Source organism: Oncorhynchus tshawytscha, linkage group LG26 (assembly GCF_018296145.1).
Source record: "Oncorhynchus tshawytscha isolate Ot180627B linkage group LG26, Otsh_v2.0, whole genome shotgun sequence".
NCBI lineage: Eukaryota > Metazoa > Chordata > Actinopteri > Salmoniformes > Salmonidae > Oncorhynchus > Oncorhynchus tshawytscha.
Genome location: NC_056454.1, coordinates 39,981,144 through 40,001,565, shown reverse-complemented (window position 1 = coordinate 40,001,565; position 20,422 = coordinate 39,981,144). Strand labels below are relative to the sequence as shown.

General features: G+C 50.2%; 1 protein-coding gene across 1 annotated transcript in view; it reads right to left on the bottom strand.

The window, feature by feature from the left end:
* The window catches only part of LOC112235314 (pleckstrin homology domain-containing family M member 3-like), a 92,696-nt gene that overhangs the window by 23,514 nt on the left and 48,760 nt on the right, over positions 1–20,422 (bottom strand). Inside the window, exon 7 of the mRNA XM_042306774.1 lies at positions 10,275–10,338. Within this exon, the coding sequence (XP_042162708.1) occupies positions 10,275–10,338 (64 nt within the window). The remainder of the gene's footprint in view (positions 1–10,274; positions 10,339–20,422) is intronic.

Genomic DNA, 20,422 nt, shown 5'->3' with positions numbered 1-20,422 from the left:
GAAAGTGTTGGTGTCTGTACTAGAGTCCTTGTGGCTACGACATCTGTCTGATCCGGTGTCCTGTGTGAATTTAAGTATGCTCTCTCTAATTCTCTCTTTCTTTCTCTCTCTCGGAGGACCTGAGCCCTAGGACCATGCCTCAGGACTACCTGACATGATTACTCCTTGCTGTCCCCAGTCCACCTGGCCGTGCTGCTGCTCCAGTTTCAACTGTTCTGCCTGCGGCTATGGAATCCTGACCTGTTCACCGGACGTGCTACCTGTCCCAGACCTGCTGTTTTCAACTCTCTAGAGACAGCAGGAGCGGTAGAGATACTCTTAATGATCGGCTATGAAAAGCCAACTGTCATTTACTCCTGAGGTGCTGACTTGCTGCACCCTCGACAACTACTGTGATTATTATTATTTGACCATGCTGGTCATTTATGAACATTTGAACATCTTGGCCATTTTCTGTTATAATCTCCACCCGGCACAGCCAGAAGAGGACTGGCCACCCCTCATAGCCTGGTTCCTCTCTAGGTTTCTTCCTAGGTTTTGGCCTTTCTAGGGAGTTTTCCTAGCCACCGTGCTTCTACACCTGCATTGCCTGCTGTTTAGGGTTTTAGGCTGGGTTCCTGTACAGCACTTTGAGATATCAGCTGATGTAAGAAGGGCTTTATAAATACATTTGATTTGATTACTACATAGTTTGTGGCCTGCATATGCTGCATACCAGGGTATCAGTGTGGGATTCTGCCTCCCTGCACGTAAGTGTGTGTCCCCGTGGCTGCTGAGCCAGTCCGGGCCGGGTCCCTCAATGCCCTTTTGTCCCCTCCAGTTGTTTGTAGGTCGTTGGCAGGACCAGCGCCGCTGCCATGGCACACAATACAATTAGCATCTACATGGCAGTGCTCAGTCCTCCACAACAAGCCCACCTCTCCACTACCCCCTACTTTACAACAAGCCCACCTCTCCACCACCCCACTACTTTACAACAAGCCCACCTCTCCACCACCCCACTACTTTACAACAAGCCCACCTCTCCACCACCCCACTACTTTACAACAAGCCCACCTCACCACCACCCCACTACTTTACAACAAGCCCACCTCTTCACTACTTTACAACAAGCCCATCTCTCCACCACCCCACTACTTTACAACAAGCCCACCTCTTCACTACTTTACAACAAGCCCATCTCTCCACTACTTTACAACAAACCCATCTCTCCAGTACTTTACAACAAGCCCACCTCTTCACTACTTTACAACAAGCCCACCTCTTCACTACTTTACAACAAGCCCACCTCTCCACTACTTTACAACAAGCCCACTACCCCACTACTTTATAACAAGCCCACCTCTCCACTACTTTACAACAAGCCCATCTCTCCACAACTTTACAACAAACCCATCTCTCCAGTACTTTACAACAAACCCATCTCACTACTTTACAACAAGCCCACCTCTTCACTACTTTACAACAAGCCCACCTCTTCACTACTTTACAACAAGCCCACCTCTTCACTACTTTACAACAAGCCCACCTCTTCACTACTTTACAACAAGCCCACCTCTTCACTACTTTACAACAAGCCCACCTCTTCACTACTTTACAACAAGCCCACCTCTTCACTACTTTACAACAAGCCCATCTCTCCACTACTTTACAACAAACCCATCTCTCCACTACTTTACAACAAGCCCACCTCTCCACTACTTTACAACAAGCCCACCTCTCCACTACTTTACAACAAGCCCACTACTTTACAACAAGCCCACCTCTCCACTACTTTACAACAAGCCCATCTCTCCACTACTTTACAACAAGCCCACTACCCCACTACTTTACAACAAGCCAATCTCTCCACTACTTTACAACAAGCCCCTCTCTCCACTACTTTACAACAAACCCATCTCTCCACTACTTTACAACAAGCTCACCTCTCCTCTACTTTACAACAAGCCCATCTCTCCACTACTTTACAACAAGCCCACCTCTCCACTACTTTACAACAATCCCACCTCTCCACTACTTTACAACAAGCCCCTCTCTCCACTACTTTACAACAAGCCCACCTCTCCACCACCCCACCACTTCACAACAAGCCCATCTCTCCACTACTTTACAACAAGCCCACTACCCCACTAATTTACAACATGCCCATCTCTCCACTACTTTACAACAAACCCATCTCTCCAGTACTTTACAACAAGCCCACCTCTTCACTACTTTACAACAAGCCCACCTCTTCACTACTTTACAACAAACCCATCTCTCCACTACTTTACAACAAGCTCACCTCTCCTCTACTTTACAACAAGCCCACTACCCCACTACTTTACAACAAACCCATCTCTCCACTACTTTACAACAAACCCATCTCTCCAGTACTTTACAACAAGCCCACCTCTTCACTACTTTACAACAAGCCCACCTCTCCACTACTTTACAACAAGCCCACTACCCCACTACTTTACAACAAGCCCACCTCTCCACTACTTTACAACAAGCCCATCTCTCCACAACTTTACAACAAACCCATCTCTCCAGTACTTTACAACAAGCCCACCTCTTCACTACTTTACAACAAGCCCACCTCTTCACTACTTTACAACAAGCCCATCTCTCCACTACTTTACAACAAACCCATCTCTCCACTACTTTACAACAAGCTCACCTCTCCTCTACTTTACAACAAGCCCACTACCCCACTACTTTACAACAAACCCATCTCTCCACTACTTTACAACAAGCCCACCTCTCACTACTTTACGAGCCCATCTCTCCACTACTTTACAACAAGCCCATCTCTCTACTACTTTACAACAAGCCCATCTCTCCACTACTTTACAACAAGCCCATCTCTCCACTACTTTTACAACAAGCCAATCTCTCCACTACTTTACAACAAGCCCCTCTCTCCACTACTTTACAACAAACCCATCTCTCCACTACTTTACAACAAGCTCACCTCTCCTCTACTTTACAACAAGCCCACTACCCCACTACTTTACAACAAACCCATCTCTCCACTACTTTACAACAAGCCCACCTCTTCACTACTTTACAACAAGCCCATCTCTACACTACTTTACAACAAGCCCATCTCTCCACTACTTTACAACAAGCCCATCTCTCCACTACTTTACAACAAGCCCACCTCTCCACTACTTTACAACAAGCCCACCTCTCCACTACTTTACAACAAGCCCCTCTCTCCACTACTTTACAACAAGCCCACCTCTTCACTACTTTACAACAAGCCCACCTCTTCACTACTTTACAACAAGCCCATCTCTCCACTACTTTACAACAAGCCCATCTCTCCACTACTTTACAACAAGCCCATCTCTCCACTACTTTACAACAAACCCACCTCTCCTCTACTTTACAACAAGCCCACTACCCCACTACTTTACAACAAGCCCACCTCTCAACTACTTTACAACAAGCCCACCTCTCCACTACTTTACAACAAGCCCACCTCTCCACCACTTTACAACAAGCCCACCTCTCCACAACAAGCCCACCTCTCCACTACCCCACTACTTTACAACAAGTCCACCCTTCCACTACTTTACAACAAGCCCAACTCTCCACTACTTCACAACAAGCCCACCTCTCCACTACCCCACTACTTTACAACAAGCCCAACTCTCCACTACTTTACAACAAGCCCATCTCTCCACTACTTTGCAACAAGCCCACCTCTCCACTACTTTACAACAAGCCCACCTCTCCACTACTTTACAACAAGCCCACCTCTCCACTACTTTACAACAAGCCCACCTCTTCACTACTTTACAACAAGCCCACCTCTTCACTACTTTACAACAAGCCCACCTCTTCACTACTTTACAACAAGCCCACCTCTTCACTACTTTACAACAAGCCCACCTCTTCACTACTTTACAACAAGCCCACCTCTTCACTACTTTACAACAAGCCCACCTCTTCACTACTTTACAACAAGCCCACCTCTTCACTACTTTACAACAAGCCCATCTCTCCACTACTTTACAACAAACCCATCTCTCTACTACTTTACAACAAGCCCACCTCTCCACTACTTTACAACAAGCCCACCTCTCCACTACTTTACAACAAGCCCACTACTTTACAACAAGCCCACCTCTCCACTACTTTACAACAAGCCCATCTCTCCACTACTTTACAACAAGCCCACTACCCCACTACTTTACAACAAGCCAATCTCTCCACTACTTTACAACAAGCCCCTCTCTCCACTACTTTACAACAAACCCATCTCTCCACTACTTTACAACAAGCTCACCTCTCCTCTACTTTACAACAAGCCCATCTCTACACTACTTTACAACAAGCCCACCTCTCCACTACTTTACAACAATCCCACCTCTCCACTACTTTACAACAAGCCCCTCTCTCCACTACTTTACAACAAGCCCACCTCTCCACCACCCCACCACTTCACAACAAGCCCATCTCTCCACTACTTTACAACAAGCCCACTACCCCACTAATTTACAACATGCCCATCTCTCCACTACTTTACAACAAACCCATCTCTCCAGTACTTTACAACAAGCCCACCTCTTCACTACTTTACAACAAGCCCACCTCTTCACTACTTTACAACAAACCCATCTCTCCACTACTTTACAACAAGCTCACCTCTCCTCTACTTTACAACAAGCCCACTACCCCACTACTTTACAACAAACCCATCTCTCCACTACTTTACAACAAACCCATCTCTCCAGTACTTTACAACAAGCCCACCTCTTCACTACTTTACAACAAGCCCACCTCTTCACTACTTTACAACAAGCCCACCTCTCCACTACTTTACAACAAGCCCACTACCCCACTACTTTACAACAAGCCCACCTCTCCACTACTTTACAACAAGCCCATCTCTCCACAACTTTACAACAAACCCATCTCTCCAGTACTTTACAACAAGCCCACCTCTTCACTACTTTACAACAAGCCCACCTCTTCACTACTTTACAACAAGCCCATCTCTCCACTACTTTACAACAAACCCATCTCTCCACTACTTTACAACAAGCTCACCTCTCCTCTACTTTACAACAAGCCCACTACCCCACTACTTTACAACAAACCCATCTCTCCACTACTTTACAACAAGCCCACCTCTTCACTACTTTACAAGCCCATCTCTCCACTACTTTACAACAAGCCCATCTCTCTACTACTTTACAACAAGCCCATCTCTCCACTACTTTACAACAAGCCCATCTCTCCACTACTTTACAACAAGCCAATCTCTCCACTACTTTACAACAAGCCCCTCTCTCCACTACTTTACAACAAACCCATCTCTCCACTACTTTACAACAAGCTCACCTCTCCTCTACTTTACAACAAGCCCACTACCCCACTACTTTACAACAAACCCATCTCTCCACTACTTTACAACAAGCCCACCTCTTCACTACTTTACAACAAGCCCATCTCTACACTACTTTACAACAAGCCCATCTCTCCACTACTTTACAACAAGCCCATCTCTCCACTACTTTACAACAAGCCCACCTCTCCACTACTTTACAACAAGCCCACCTCTCCACTACTTTACAACAAGCCCCTCTCTCCACTACTTTACAACAAACCCATCTCTCCACGACTTTACAACAAGCCCACCTCTCCACTACTTTACAACACGCTCACCTCTCCTCTACTTTTCAACAAGCCCACTACCCCACTACTTTACAACAAGCCCACCTCTCCACTACTTTACAACAAGCTCACCTCTCCTCTACTTTACAACAAGCCCACTACCCCACTACTTTACAACAAGCCCACCTCTCCACTACTTTACAACAAGCCCACCTCTACACTACTTTACAACAAGCCCACCTCTCCACTACTTTACAACAAGCCCACCTCTCCACTACTTTACAACAAGCCCACCTCTCCACTACTTTACAACAAGCCCACCTCTACACTACTTTACAACAAGCCCACCTCTACACTACTTTACAACAAGCCCACCTCTCCACCACTTTACAACAAGCCCACCTCTCCACTACCCCACTACTTTACAACAAGTCCACCCCTCCACTACTTTACAACAAGCCCACCTCTCCACTACTTTACAACAAGCCCACCTCTCCACTACTTTACAACAAGCCCACCTCTCCACTACTTTACAACAAGCCCACCTCTCCACTACTTTACAACAAGCCCACCTCTCCACTACTTTACAACAAGCCCACCTCTCCACTACTTTACAACAAGCCCACCTCTCCACTACTTTACAACAAGCCCACCTCTCCACTACTTTACAACAAGCCCACCTCTCCACTACTTTACAACAAGCCCACCTCTCCACTACTTTACAACAAGCCCACCTCTCCACTACTTTACAACAAGCCCATCTCTCCACTACTTGAAAACAAGCCCACCTCTCCACTACTTGACAACAAGCCCACCTCTCCACTACTTTACAACAAGCCCCTCTCTCCACTACTTTAAACAAGCCCACCTCTCCACCACCCCACCACTTCACAACAAGCCCATCTCTCCACTACTTTACAACAAGCCCACTACCCCACTACTTTACAACAAGCCCATCTCTCCACTACTTTACAACAAGCCCATCTCTCCACTATTTTACAACAAGCCCACCTCTCCACTACTTTACAACAAGCCCACCTCTCCTCTACTTTACAACAAGCCCACTACCCCACTACTTTACAACAAGCCCATCTCTCCACTACTTTACAACAAGCCCACTACCCCACTGCTTTACAACAAGCCCATCTCTCCACCGCTTTACAACAAGCCCATCTCTCCACCGCTTTACAACAAGCCCACCTCTCCCCCGATTTACAACAAGCCCACCTCTCCACCGCTTCACAACAAGCCCATCTCTCCACCGCTTTACAACAAGCCCACTACTCCACTACTTTACAACAAGCCCACTTCTCCACTACTTTACAACAAGCTCACCTCTCCTCTACTTTACAACAAGCCCACCTCTCCACTACTTTACAACAAGCCCACCTCTACACTACTTTACAACAAGCCCACCTCTCCACTACTTTACAACAAGCCCACCTCTCCACCACTTTACAACAAGCCCACCTCTCCACTACCCCACTACTTTACAACAAGTCCACCCTCCACTACTTTACAACAAGCCCAACTCTCCACTACTTTACAACAAGCCCACCTCTCCACTACTTTACAACAAGCCCACCTCTCCACTACTTTACAACAAGCCCACCTCTCCACTACTTTACAACAAGCCCACCTCTCCACTACTTTACAACAAGCCCACCTCTCCACTACTTTACAACAAGCCCACCTCTCCACTACTTTACAACAAGCCCACCTCTCCACTACTTTACAACAAGCCCACCTCTCCACTACTTTACAACAAGCCCACCTCTCCACTACTTTACAACAAGCCCACCTCTCCACTACTTTACAACAAGCCCACCTCTCCACTACTTTACAACAAGCCCACCTCTCCACTACTTTACAACAAGCCCACCTCTCCACTACTTTACAACAAGCCCATCTCTCCACTACTTTACAACAAGCCCACCTCTCCACTCTTTACAACAAGCCCACCTCTCCACTACTTTACAACAAGCCCACCTCTCCACTACTTTACAACAAGCCCACCTCTCCACTACTTTACAACAAGCCCACCTCTCCACTACTTTACAACAAGCCCACCTCTCCACTACTTTACAACAAGCCCACCTCTCCACTACTTTACAACAAGCCCACCTCTCCACTACTTTACAACAAGCCCACCTCTCCACTACTTTACAACAAGCCCACCTCTCCACTACCCCACAACTGGAAAAACAAACGTTTTAATGCAGCAACAAAAGGGCCAGTAGCCAAACTAGTCCAGCCTCTGGGCAGGCCCTGGGCAAACAGTGCACTGCTTTAAATATAGAAAGGCTGCTCCTAATAGGAGGTGTTTGTTGGGATTTCAATAGCAAAGAGAGCCAAGTGCACTACTGCTTTCCATGAAGGACTGGGTCTACTCTATAACTAGCCAGGGAGACGGTCTTTATTGAACCTCACTGTGAAACAATAAAAGCCAGGCTTGATGAACGAGCTTTGATTATTCAGGAGAAATAAAAGAAACAGCTTGTTAATATGGAAAGCCAATTAGCTGTAAAGAGAGAGAGGTGAGGGGGAGAGACACAGAGAGAGAGAGAGAGAGAGAGGAGGGGGAGAGAAACACACACAGAGAGAGGGGAGGGGGGAGAAAGACACAGAGAGGAGGGGGAGGGGAGAGAAAGACACAGAGAGAGAGGGGAGGGGGAGAGAAAGACACAGAGAGAGAGAGGAGGGGAGAGAAAGACACAGAGAGAGAGAGAAAGGGGAGAGAAAGACAGAGAGAGAGAGAGAGAGGAGGGGGGACAGAAAGACACAGAGAGAGAAAGGGGAGGGGGAGAGAAAGACACAGAGAGAGAATGGGGAGGGGAGAGAAAGACACACAGAGAAAGGGGAGAGAGAAAGACACAGAGAGAGGGGAGGGGGAGAGAAAGACACAGAGAGAGGGGGGGAGAGGGGAGGAGGGGGAGAGAAAGACACAGAGAGAGGGGAGGGGAGACACAGAGAGAGAGGGGAGGGGGAGAGAAAGACACAGAGAGAGAAAGACACACAGAGAGTGGAGGGGGGAGGGGAGAGAAAAGGGGAGAGAAAGACAGAGAGAGGGAGGGGAGGGGGAGAGAAAGACACAGAGAGAGAAAGACACACAGAGAGAGGGGAGGGGGAGAGAAAGACACACACAGAGAGAGAAAGGGAGGGGGAGAGAAAAGACACAGAGAGAGAGAGGAGGGGAAAAGAAAGACACAGAGGAGAGGGGAAAAGAAAGACACAGAGAGAGAAAGACACACAGAGAGAGGGGAGGGGGAGAGAAAGACACAGAAAGACAGAGAGAAAGAGGAAAGGAGGAGGAGGAGAAAGACACAGAGAGAGAAAGGGGAGGGGAGAAAGACACAGAGAGAGAAAGGGGAGGGGGAGAGAAAGACAGAGAGAAAGGGGAGGAGGAGGAGAAAGACACAGAGAGAGAAAGGGGAGGAGGAGAGAAAGAGTAAGCTATTAAGAGAGATGAATAGAGAGAAAGAGAGTGAGGGAAAGAGAGAAAGAGAGCGAGCGCGAGAGAGAGCGAGAGAAGGGTGTCAGGCCAGGGGATGTAGGGAAGAATGGTGGACTTTAACACACTAGTTTTTATGCTTGTTGATTCTGAATGTCTGTAATTAGTGAGCGGGCCAGGGTGAGGGGAACATGAAGGGGAGAGAGAGAGAGGTTGGGTGGTGCAGAGGGGGCTGGGTGGGGAAGGTGGAAGATATGGGAGAGTAGTAGTGTGGAAGAACTCCAGGTTGGGGGAGGGGGATCAGAGAGAGGGGGTGGGAGAGAGAGGCAAGAGATTACGCCAAACCAAAGTAACACTCATCCCAATACCAGTTATTCATGCCTTCATAACAGCCTAGAAACTGCTAGTGAGAGGGCTGAGGGAAACTCTCCCCACTGTAACGAGGGCTGAGGGAAACTCTCCCCACTGTAACGATGCCTGAGGGAAACTCTCCCCACTGTAACGATGCCTGAGGGAAACTCTCCCCACTGTAACGAGGGCTGAGGGAAACTCTCCCCAACGATGCCTGAAAACTCTCCCCACTGTAACGATGCCTGAAACTCTCCCCACTGGAAACTACTGTAACGAGGGCTGAGGGAAACTCTCCCCACTGTAACGATGCCTGAGGGAAACTACCCCCACTGTAACGAGGCCTGAGGGAAACTCTCCCCACTGTAACGAGGGCTTTAGCTGCTTCGTTTAGCTCCACATGCCTGTCTGAGTCCGAGCAGCCATGCATTGTCCTGACACGTGTAAACTGAATGTTCAAACCCTGAATGCTGATTGGCTAACAGCCGTGGTATATCAGACCATATACCACGGGTATGACAACACATTTCTTGTTAGTGCTCTAATTATGTTGGTAACCAGTTTATAATAGAAATAAGGCACCTTGAGGGTTTGTTGTATATGGTCAATATACCACGGCTAAGAGCTGTATCCAGGCACTCTGCGTTGAATCGTGCGCAAGAACGGCCCTTAGCCGTGGTATATTGATCATATACCACACCTGACTGCTTAAATATAACACAGTGTATATATATATATATATATATATATATATATATATATATATATATATATATATATATGAGTGTGTATTAGTGTGCCTGTAACGGTCTGATGTTTGAAAGTGAGTGTGTCCACTATACAGTATGTGTGTAGTGTGTATTACCTGTTGCAGGTCAGCCAGTGAGTACAGGTGGATATGTTGCAGTAGGTAATCTCTGGGAAAGATCCTTTAGGGGAGAGAAAGACCAACATTTTAACCATTTAATTATGCAATTTTCTTAGAACCATAAGTCAGATCCTTTCAGAAAATGTAATATTACATGCCATTTAGCAGACTTACAGCACTGTGTGTATGGGTGGCCCCACCAATAAAAAGTAGAATTCAATGGTGTGTGTCATTGTCTCTCACTGTACTGACCTGGAACAGCAACGCTGGTGAAATGGTTTATCATATATTAAAACATGACAGGAAGGAGATGTGAGGTTCATGTTGAGATTCATAAAGGACGATAACAAAATGTACACGATGAGTCATGTCACACATACGGGCCATGATAGTGCCTGTGTAACCATGGTAACGGTGGGGCCAAATTGCAGAGAAAATGGGGGTTAATTCAATAGAATGAGAGTCAGGCTGGGGCAGAAGGGGAATGGGTGTTTAAAAGCTCTCTGCCTTATAATGGAGCGAAGTGGAGGTCTGTCTCTGCTCTCTCCGTCTCATCAGGCTCGCTATTATAGCCCTCTGCACAACACTCTCTACCAAACCTACACACACACAGTAATTCACACACACTCACCCACACCAGCTCACGTTACAGTTCAAGGATCCACAATGGGCTTACCATGGGGCATAGCAAGAGACAGAGAGGTGGGAGTTGGAGTGAAAGATGGAGAGGGCGAGAGATGGGATCATATAGACTCTCTGCACTAATAACCCCACGCTGTCTCTCTCTGCACTAATAACCCCACACTGTCTCTCTCTGCACTAATAACCCCACACTGTCTCTCTCTGCACAAATAACCCCACGCTGTCTCTCTCTGCACAAATAACCCCACGCTGTCTCTCTCTGCACTAATAACCCCACGCTGTCTCTCTCTGCACTAATAACCCCACACTGTCTCTCTCCGCACTAATAACCCCACGCTGTCTCTCTCTGCACTAATAACCCTGCGCTGTCTCTCTCTGCACTAATAACCCCGCGCTGTCTCTCTCTGCACTAATAACCCTGCGCTGTCTCTCTCTGCACTAATAACCCCGCGCTGTCTCTCTCTGCACTAATAACCCCACACTGTCCCCCTCTGCACTAATAACCCCACACTGTCTCTCTCTGCACTAATAACACCATGCTGTCCCTCTCTGCACTAATAACACCATGCTGTCCCTCTCTGTACTAATAACACCATGCTCGCCCTCTCTGCACTAATAACCCCGCGCTGTCCCTCTCTGCACTAATAACACGATGCTGTCCCTCCATGCACTAATAACACGATGCTGTCCCTCCATGCACTAATAACCCCACGCTGTCCCTCTCTGCACTAATAACCCCGCGCTGTCTCTCCATGCACTAATAACCCCACGCTGTCCCTCTCTGCACTAATAACACCATGCTGTCCCTCTCTGCACTAATAACACGATGCTCGCCCTCTCTGCACTAATAACATGATGCTGTCCTTCTCTGCACTAATAACCCCACGCTGTCCCTCTCTGCACTAATAACATGATGCTGTCCCTCTCTGCACTAATAACACAATGCTGTCCCTCCATGCACTAATAACACGATGCTGTCCCTCCATGCACTAATAACACCATGCTGTCCCTCCATGCACTAATAACACCATGCTGTCCCTCCATGCACTAATAACACCATGCTGTCCCTCTCTGCACTAACACTGAAGGGACACACAGCTCCAATGCCTCTCCTGGGAGTGTAGAGGGACGGACACACAGCTCTATGCAGGTACCATGGAAACCTTTGTGGGAAGGGGTAGTAGTATCTATATGAATGTGAATTTGAGTGCATATACTGTATACGTGAGTTACATCTGTCCCTTCCACGCCCTCTACTTCTCATCCCGTGTCTCCCTAACCTGCCGCCACTCCCCCAGTGCTCTCTCCCTCTCTGTGTGGGTGTTTCTGATTGTGTGAGTAGAAACAGGTGTGCTGGAGGCAGAGCAGATCCCCACCAGCTGCAACCTGTTCCATAATCAAGACTAGAGGTCGACCGATATGATTTTTCAACGCAGATACCGATACCGATTAATCGGCCGATTAAAAAAAAAACTGTTATTGTAATAATGACAATTACAACAATACTGAATTAACACTTATTTTGACTTAATATAATACATCAATAAAATCAATTAATCCTCAAGTAGATAATGAAACATGTTCAATTTGGTTTAAATAATGCAAGAACAAAGTCTGTGAGGGGGTCCGTGGCCAATGGTAGGCCCATAGAGGGTCCATGGTTGGCCGACGGTAGGCCCAGAGGGTCCATGGCCCATGGTAAGCCCATAGAGGGTCCATGGTAGGCCCATAGAGGGTCCATGGCCCATGGTAGGCCCATAGAGGGTCCATGGCCCATGGTAAGCCCATAGAGGGTCCATGGTAGGCCCATAGAGGGTCCATGGTAGGCCCATAGAGGGTCCATGGTAGGCCCATAGAGGGTCCATGGTAGGCCCATAGAGGGTCCATGGTAGGCCCATAGAGGGTCCATGGTAGGCCCATAGAGGGTCCATGGTAGGCCCATAGAGGGTCCTTGGTAAGCCCATAGAGGGTCCATGGTAAGCCCATAGAGGGTCCATGGTAGGCCCATAGAGGGTCCATGGTAAGCCCATAGAGGGTCCATGGTAAGCCCATAGAGGGTCCATGGTAGGCCCATAGAGGGTCCATGGTAGGCCCATAGAGGGTCCATGGCCCATGGTAGGCCCATAGCCCATGGTAAGCCCATAGAGGGTCCATGGTAAGCCCATAGAGGGCCATGGTAAGCCCATAGAGGGTCCATGGTAAGCCCATAGAGGGTCCATGGTAAGCCCATAGAGGGTCCATGGTAGGCCCATAGAGGGTCCATGGTAGGCCCATAGAGGGTCCATGGTAAGCCCATAGAGGGTCCATGGCCCATGGTAAGCCCATAGAGGGTCCATGGCCCATGGTAAGCCCATAGAGGTCCATGGCCCATGGTAAGCCCATAGAGGGTCCATGGTAAGCCCATAGAGGGTCCATGGTAAGCCCATAGAGGGTCCATGGTAAGCCCATAGAGGGTCCATGGTAAGCCCAGAGGGTCCATGGCCCATGGTAAGCCCATAGAGGGTCCATGGTAAGCCCATAGAGGATCCATGGTAAGCCCATAGAGGGTCCATGGTAAGCCCATAGAGGGTCCATGGTAGGCCCATAGAGGGTCCATGGTAAGCCCATAGAGGGTCCATGGTAAGCCCATAGAGGGTCCATGGTAAGCCCATAGAGGGTCCATGGTAAGCCCATAGAGGGTCCATGGTTGGCCGGGGGAAGGGTTTAGCACCACCGGCCTCGTTAATCCTGCAGTGTTTTGAAGGGCAGGGCGTTAGTCGCCGAGCGCTAATGGTGTAGTGGTAAACAGGGTCTCTAGCGAGTGAGGAGCACTCCGGGGTCGCCAACACTGCCGTAAACACCACGGCCTTCTTCCCCTTCCGACAACCAGCTGGGATAACTCTGTAGCCCAGGGTGTGTGTGGAGTAGGAGCGTCTCAGAGCCCCACTCTCTCTGTTCGTCTCAGCTAAGACCTCAGCAAAAAAACATAACATCGACATAACCTGAAAGGCCGCTCAGCAAGGAAGAAGCCACTGCTCCAAAACCACCATAAAAAAGCCAGACTACGGTTTATGGGGACAAAGATCGTACTTTTTGGAGAAATGTCCTCTGGTCTGATGAAACAAAAATAGAACTGTTTGGCCATAATGACCATCGTTATATTTGGAGGAAAAAGGGGGAGGCTTGCAAGCCGAAGAACACCATCCCAACCGTGAAGCACGGGGGTGGCAGCATCATGTTGTGAGGGTGCTTTGCAGTAGGAGAGACTGGTACACTTCACAAAATAGATGGAATCATGAGGACGGAAAATTATGTGGATATATTGAAGCAACATCTCAAGACAACAGTCAGGAAGTTAAAGCTTGGTCGCAAATGGGCCTTCCAAATGGACAATGACCCCAAGCATACTTACAAAGTTGTGGCAAAATGGCTTAAGGACAACAAAGTCAAGGTATTGGAGTGGCCATCACAAAGCCCTGACCTCAATCCTATAGATAATTTGTGGGCAGAACTGAAAAAGCGTGTGCGAGCAAGGAGACCTACAAACCTGACTCAGTTACACCAGCTCTGTCAGGAGGAATGGGCCAAAATTCACCCAGATTATTGTGGGAAGCTTGTGGAAGGCTGCCTGAAGAAATAAAAGCTGAAAAAGATCATTCTCTCCACTATTATTCTATTATTCTGACATTTCACATTCTTAAAATAAAGTGGTGATCCTAACTGACCTAAAACAGGGAATTTTTAATCGGATTAAATGTCAGGAATTGTGAAAAACTGAGTTTAAATGTATTTGGCTAACGTGTATGTAAACTTCTGACTTCAACTGTATATATTTTTTTGAATGCCAGGAATTGATGGGGGAAATTAGCTTCTCAATTACAAATTGACTGACCAGAGAACACTGTTTTCACAGACATGTTGAGCGTTGATGTATCAAACAGAGCTAGTGTGTGTGGAGGTTGAGGAGGGGGTTAGGGAGAGTCAGAGAGCGTCCATCACCCCAGAGACAGGCCTTTAAGTCTGGGCACCCTCACATAAACACATTCCCATCATACACTCACATACTGGCCTCAGAGGAGCCTTCAGGCTACACTTCACACATTCATGCTTAACATGGACTAGGAATCAAGTCAACAAAAGGTGCTTTCAATGGACATCAGACATACAATTACCATTCCATACTTCTCCATTATGATCCTGTGCTTTTTGAAAGCGTACTTTGATGTTTCCAGTCTCATAAAACCATTCTCTGTGTTCCTCCTTCATCTTCCTACTATGGTACTGCGTCATCCTTTCACTGTCTCATCCCCCAACATCTTGCCCATTGACAACCATATTCATCTCTAGTCAAAATGGATTTAATTAACAATCAAGGCCTTGATGAATCATACCTCATCCCCCTCTCGTCCATCCCTCCCCCTCCCCTGTCCAGCCCTCCCTCGTCCTTACCCCTCCCCCTGTCCAGCCCTCGTCCTTACCCCTCCCCCTGTCCAGCCCTCCCCTTCTACAGAGGTCCTCGGTGATATCAGCAAGGCAGCTGAACAAGTATGCTCTGAAGGACTGGAGCTTCTACCCCCATACAGCCTCTTCAACCCTACCCTCCATACCCATACAGCCTCTTCTACCCTCCCCTCCCTCCATCCCCTCTTCTACCCTCCCCTCCCCTCCCCTTCCATACAGCCTCTTCTACCCTCCCCTCACACTCCATACAGCCTCTTCTACCCTCCCTCCTCACTCCATACAGGCTCTTCTCACCCTCCCTCCCCTCCCTTCCATACAGCCTTTTCTACCCTCCCCTCCATACAGCCTCTTCTACCCTCCCCTCCCACTCCATACAGCCTCTTCTACCCTCCCCTCACACTCCATACAGCCTCTTCTACCCTCCCCTCCCCTCACACTCCATACAGCCTCTTCTACCCTCCCCTCCCCTCTCACTCCATACAGCCTCTTCTACCCTCCCCTCCCCTCACCCACTCCATACAGCCTCTTCTACCCTCCCCTCCCACTCCATACAGCCTCTTCTACCCTCCCCTCCTCCACTCCATACAGCCTCTTCTACCCTCCCCTCCACTCCATACAGCCTCTTCTACCCTCCCCTCCCCTCCCACTCCATACAGCCTCTTCTACCCTCCCCTCACACTCCATACAGCCTCTTCTACCCTCCCCTCCCCTCTCACTCCATACAGCCTCTTCTACCCTCCCCTCCACTCCATCTACCCTCCCTCCCCTCTCACTCCATACAGCCTCTTCTACCCTCCCCTCACACTCCATACAGCCTCTTCTACCCTCCCTCCCTCCCCTCACACTCCATACAGCCTCTTCTACCCTCCCCTCACACTCCATACAGCCTCTTCTACCCTCCCCTCCCCTCTCACTCCATACAGCCTCTTCTACCCTCCCCTCCCCTCACACTCCATACAGCCTCTTCTACCCTCCCCTCCCCTCCACTCCATACAGCTCTTCTTCCCCTCCCACCCATCAGCTTCTTCTACCCTCCCCTCCCCTCCACTCCATACAGCCTCTTCTACCCTCCCCTCCCACTCCATACAGCCTCTTCTACCCTCCCCTCCCACAGCCTCTTCTACCCTCCCTCCCTCCATACAGCCTCTTCTACCCTCCCTCCCCTCACACTCCATACAGCCTCTTCTACCCTCCCCTCACACTCAATACAGCTTCTTCTACCCTCCTCACACTCCATACAGCTTCTTCTACCCTCCCCTCTCACTCCATACAGCTTCTTCTACCCTCCCCTCCCCTCCCACACTCCATACAGTCTCTTCTACCCTCCTCCCACCCATACAGCTCTTCTACCCTCCCCTCCCCTCCCACTCCATACAGCCTCTTCTACCCTCCCCTCCCCTCACACTCCATACAGCCTCTTCTACCCTCCCCTCCCCTCACACTCCATACAGCTTCTTCTACCCTCCCCCCTCACACTCCATACAGCTTCTTCTACCCTCCCCTCCCCTCTCACTCCATAGAGTCTCTTCTACCCTCCCCTCCCCTCACACTCCATACAGCCTCTTCTACCCTCCCCTCCCCTCCCACTCCATACAGTCTCTAGTACCCTCCCCTCCCACTCCATAGCTTCTTCTACCCTCCCCTCCCCTCCCACTCCATACAGTCTCTTCTACCCTCCCCTCCCCTCACACTCCATACAGCCTCTTCTACCCTCCCCTCCCCTCACACTCCATACAGCTTCTTCTACCCTCCCCTCACACTCCATACAGCTTCTTCTACCCTCCCCTCCCCTCTCACTCCATAGAGTCTCTTCTACCCTCCCCTCCCCTCACACTCCATACAGCCTCTTCTACCCTCCCCTCCCCTCCCACTCCATACAGTCTCTTCTACCCTCCCTCCCACTCCATACAGCTTCTTCTACCCTCCCCTCCCCTCCCACTCCATACAGTCTCTTCTACCCTCCCCTCCCACTCCATACAGCCTCTTCTACCCTCCCCTCCCCTCCCACCCATACAGCCTCTTCTACCCTCCTCCCACTCCATACAGCCTCTTCTACCCTCCCCTCCTCCCACTCCATATAGCTTCTTCTACCCTCCCCTCTCACTCCATACAGCCTCTTCTACCCTCCCCTCCCACTCCATACAGCCTCTTCTACCCTCCCCTCCTCCCACTCCATACAGCTTCTTCTACCCTCCCCTCTCACTCCATACAGCTTCTTCTACCCTCCCCTCACACTCCATACAGCTTCTTCTACCCTCCTCACACTCCATACAGCTTCTTCTACCCTCCCCTCTCACTCCATACAGCTTCTTCTACCCTCCCCTCCCCTCCCACTCCATACAGTCTCTTCTACCCTCCCCTCCCACTCCATACAGCTTCTTCTACCCTCCCCTCCCCTCCCACTCCATACAGTCTCTTCTACCCTCCCCTCCCCTCACACTCCATACAGCCTCTTCTACCCTCCCCTCCCCTCACACTCCATACAGCTTCTTCTACCCTCCCCTCACACTCCATACAGCCTCTTCTACCCTCCCCTCCCCTCCCACTCCATACAGTCTCTTCTACCCTCCCCTCCCACTCCATACAGCTTCTTCTACCCTCCCCTCCCTCCCACTCCATACAGTCTCTTCTACCCTCCCCTCCCACTCCATACAGCCTCTTCTACCCTCCCCTCCCCTCCCACTCCATACAGACTCTTCTACCCTCCCCTCCCACTCCATACAGCCTCTTCTACCCTCCCCTCCCCTCCCACTCCATACAGCTTCTTCTACCCTCCCCTCACACTCCATACAGCTTCTTCTACCCTCCCCTCCCTCTCACTCCCATACAGCCTCTTCTACCCTCCCCTCCCACTCCATACAGCTTCTTCTACCCTCCCCTCCCCTCTCACTCCATACAGCCTCTTCTACCCTCCCTCTCACTCCATACAGCCTCTTCTACCCTCCCCCCTCCCCCTCCTCACACTCCATACAGCCTCTTCTACCCTCCCTCCCACTCCATACAGCCTCTTCTACCCTCCCCTCCCCTCCCACTCCATACAGCCTCTTCTACCCTCCCCTCCCACTCCATACAGCCTCTTCTACCCTCCCCTCCCCTCCCACTCCATACAGCTTCTTCTACCCTCCCCTCACACTCCATACAGCCTCTTCTACCCTCCCCTCCCCTCCCACTCCATACAGCCTCTTCTACCCTCCTCCCACTCCATACAGCCTCTTCTACCCTCCCCTCCCCTCCCACTCCATACAGCTTCTTCTACCCTCCCTCACACTCCATACAGCTTCTTCTACCCTCCCCTCCCCTCTCACTCCATACAGCCTCTTCTACCCCTCCTCCCACTCCATACAGCCTCTTCTACCCTCCCCTCCCACTCCCACTCCATACAGCCTCTTCTACCCTCCTCTCCCCTCTCATCCATACAGCTTCTTCTACCCTCCCCTCACACTCCATACAGCTTCTTCTACCCTCCCCTCCCCTCTCATCATACAGCCTCTTCTACCCTCCTCCCACTCCATACAGCCTCTTCTACCCTCCCCTCCCATCCCATCCATACAGCCTCTTCTACCCTCCCCTCCCCTCTCACTCCATACAGCTTCTTCTACCCTCCCCTCACACTCCATACAGCTTCTTCTACCCTCCCTCCCCTCTCACTCCCATACAGCCTCTTCTCCCCTCCCTCCCCTCACACTCCATACAGCTTCTTCTACCCTCCCCTCCCCTCTCCTCCATACAGCCTCTTCTACCCTCCCCTCCCCTTCCATACAGCCTCTTCTCCCCTCCCCTCCCCTCCCATCCATACAGCCTCTTCTACCCTCCCCTCATCGTCCATACAGCCTCTTCTACCCTCCCCTCCCCTCACACTCCATACAGCCTCTTCTCCCCTCCCCTCCCCTCCCACTCCATACAGCCTCTTCTACCCTCACCTCTCACTCCATACAGCCTCTTCTACCCTCCCCTCCCACTCCATACAGCTTCTTCTACCCTCCCCTCTCACTCCATACAGCCTCTTCTCCCCTCCCTCCCACTCCATACAGCCTCTTCTACCCTCCTCACACTCCATAGAGTCTCTTCTACCCTCCACTCAAACTCCATACAGCCTCTTCTACCCTCCCCTCCCACTCCATACAGCCTCTTCTTCCCTCCCCTCCCCTCTCACTCCATACAGCTTCTTCTACCCTCCCCTCTCACTCCATACAGCTTCTTCTACCCTCCCTCCCACTCCATACAGCCTCTTCTACCCCCCTCCCCTCTCACTCCATACAGCCTCTTCTACCCTCCCCTCCCCTCCCACTCCATACAGCTTCTTCTACCCTCTTCTCCCCTCCCTCCCCTCTCACTCCATACAGCCTCTTCTCCCCTCCCCTCTCACTCCATACAGCTTCTTCTACCCTCCCCTCCCTCCCACTCCATACAGCTTCTTCTACCCTCTTCTCCCCTCCCCTCACTCCATACAGCCTCTTCTACCCTCCTCTCACTCCATACAGCTTCTTCTACCCTCCCCTCCCACTCCATACAGCTTCTTCTACCCTCCCCTCTCCTCCATACAGCCTCTTCTACCCTCCTCTCACTCCATACAGCTTCTTCTACCCTCCCCTCCCACTCCATACAGCTTCTTCTACCCTCCTCCCACTCCATAGAGTCTCTTCTACCCTCCCCTCCCCTCACTCCATACAGCTTCTTCTACCCTCCCTCCCCTCTCACTCCATACAGCTTCTTCTACCCTCCCCTCCCCTCTCACTCCATACAGCTTCTTCTACCCTCCCCTCCCCTCTCACTCCATACAGCTTCTTCTACCCTCCCTCCCCTCTCACTCCATACAGCTTCTTCTACCCTCCTCTCACTCCATACAGCTTCTTCTACCCTCCCCTCCTCCCACTCCATAGAGTCTCTTCTACCCTCCCCTCCCCTCCCACTCCATACAGCTTCTTCTACCCTCCCCTCACACTCCATACAGCTTCTTCTACCCTCCCCTCCCCTCTCACTCCATACAGCCTCTTCTACCCTCCCCTCACACTCCATACAGCTTCTTCTACCCTCCCCTCACACTCCATACAGCTTCTTCTACC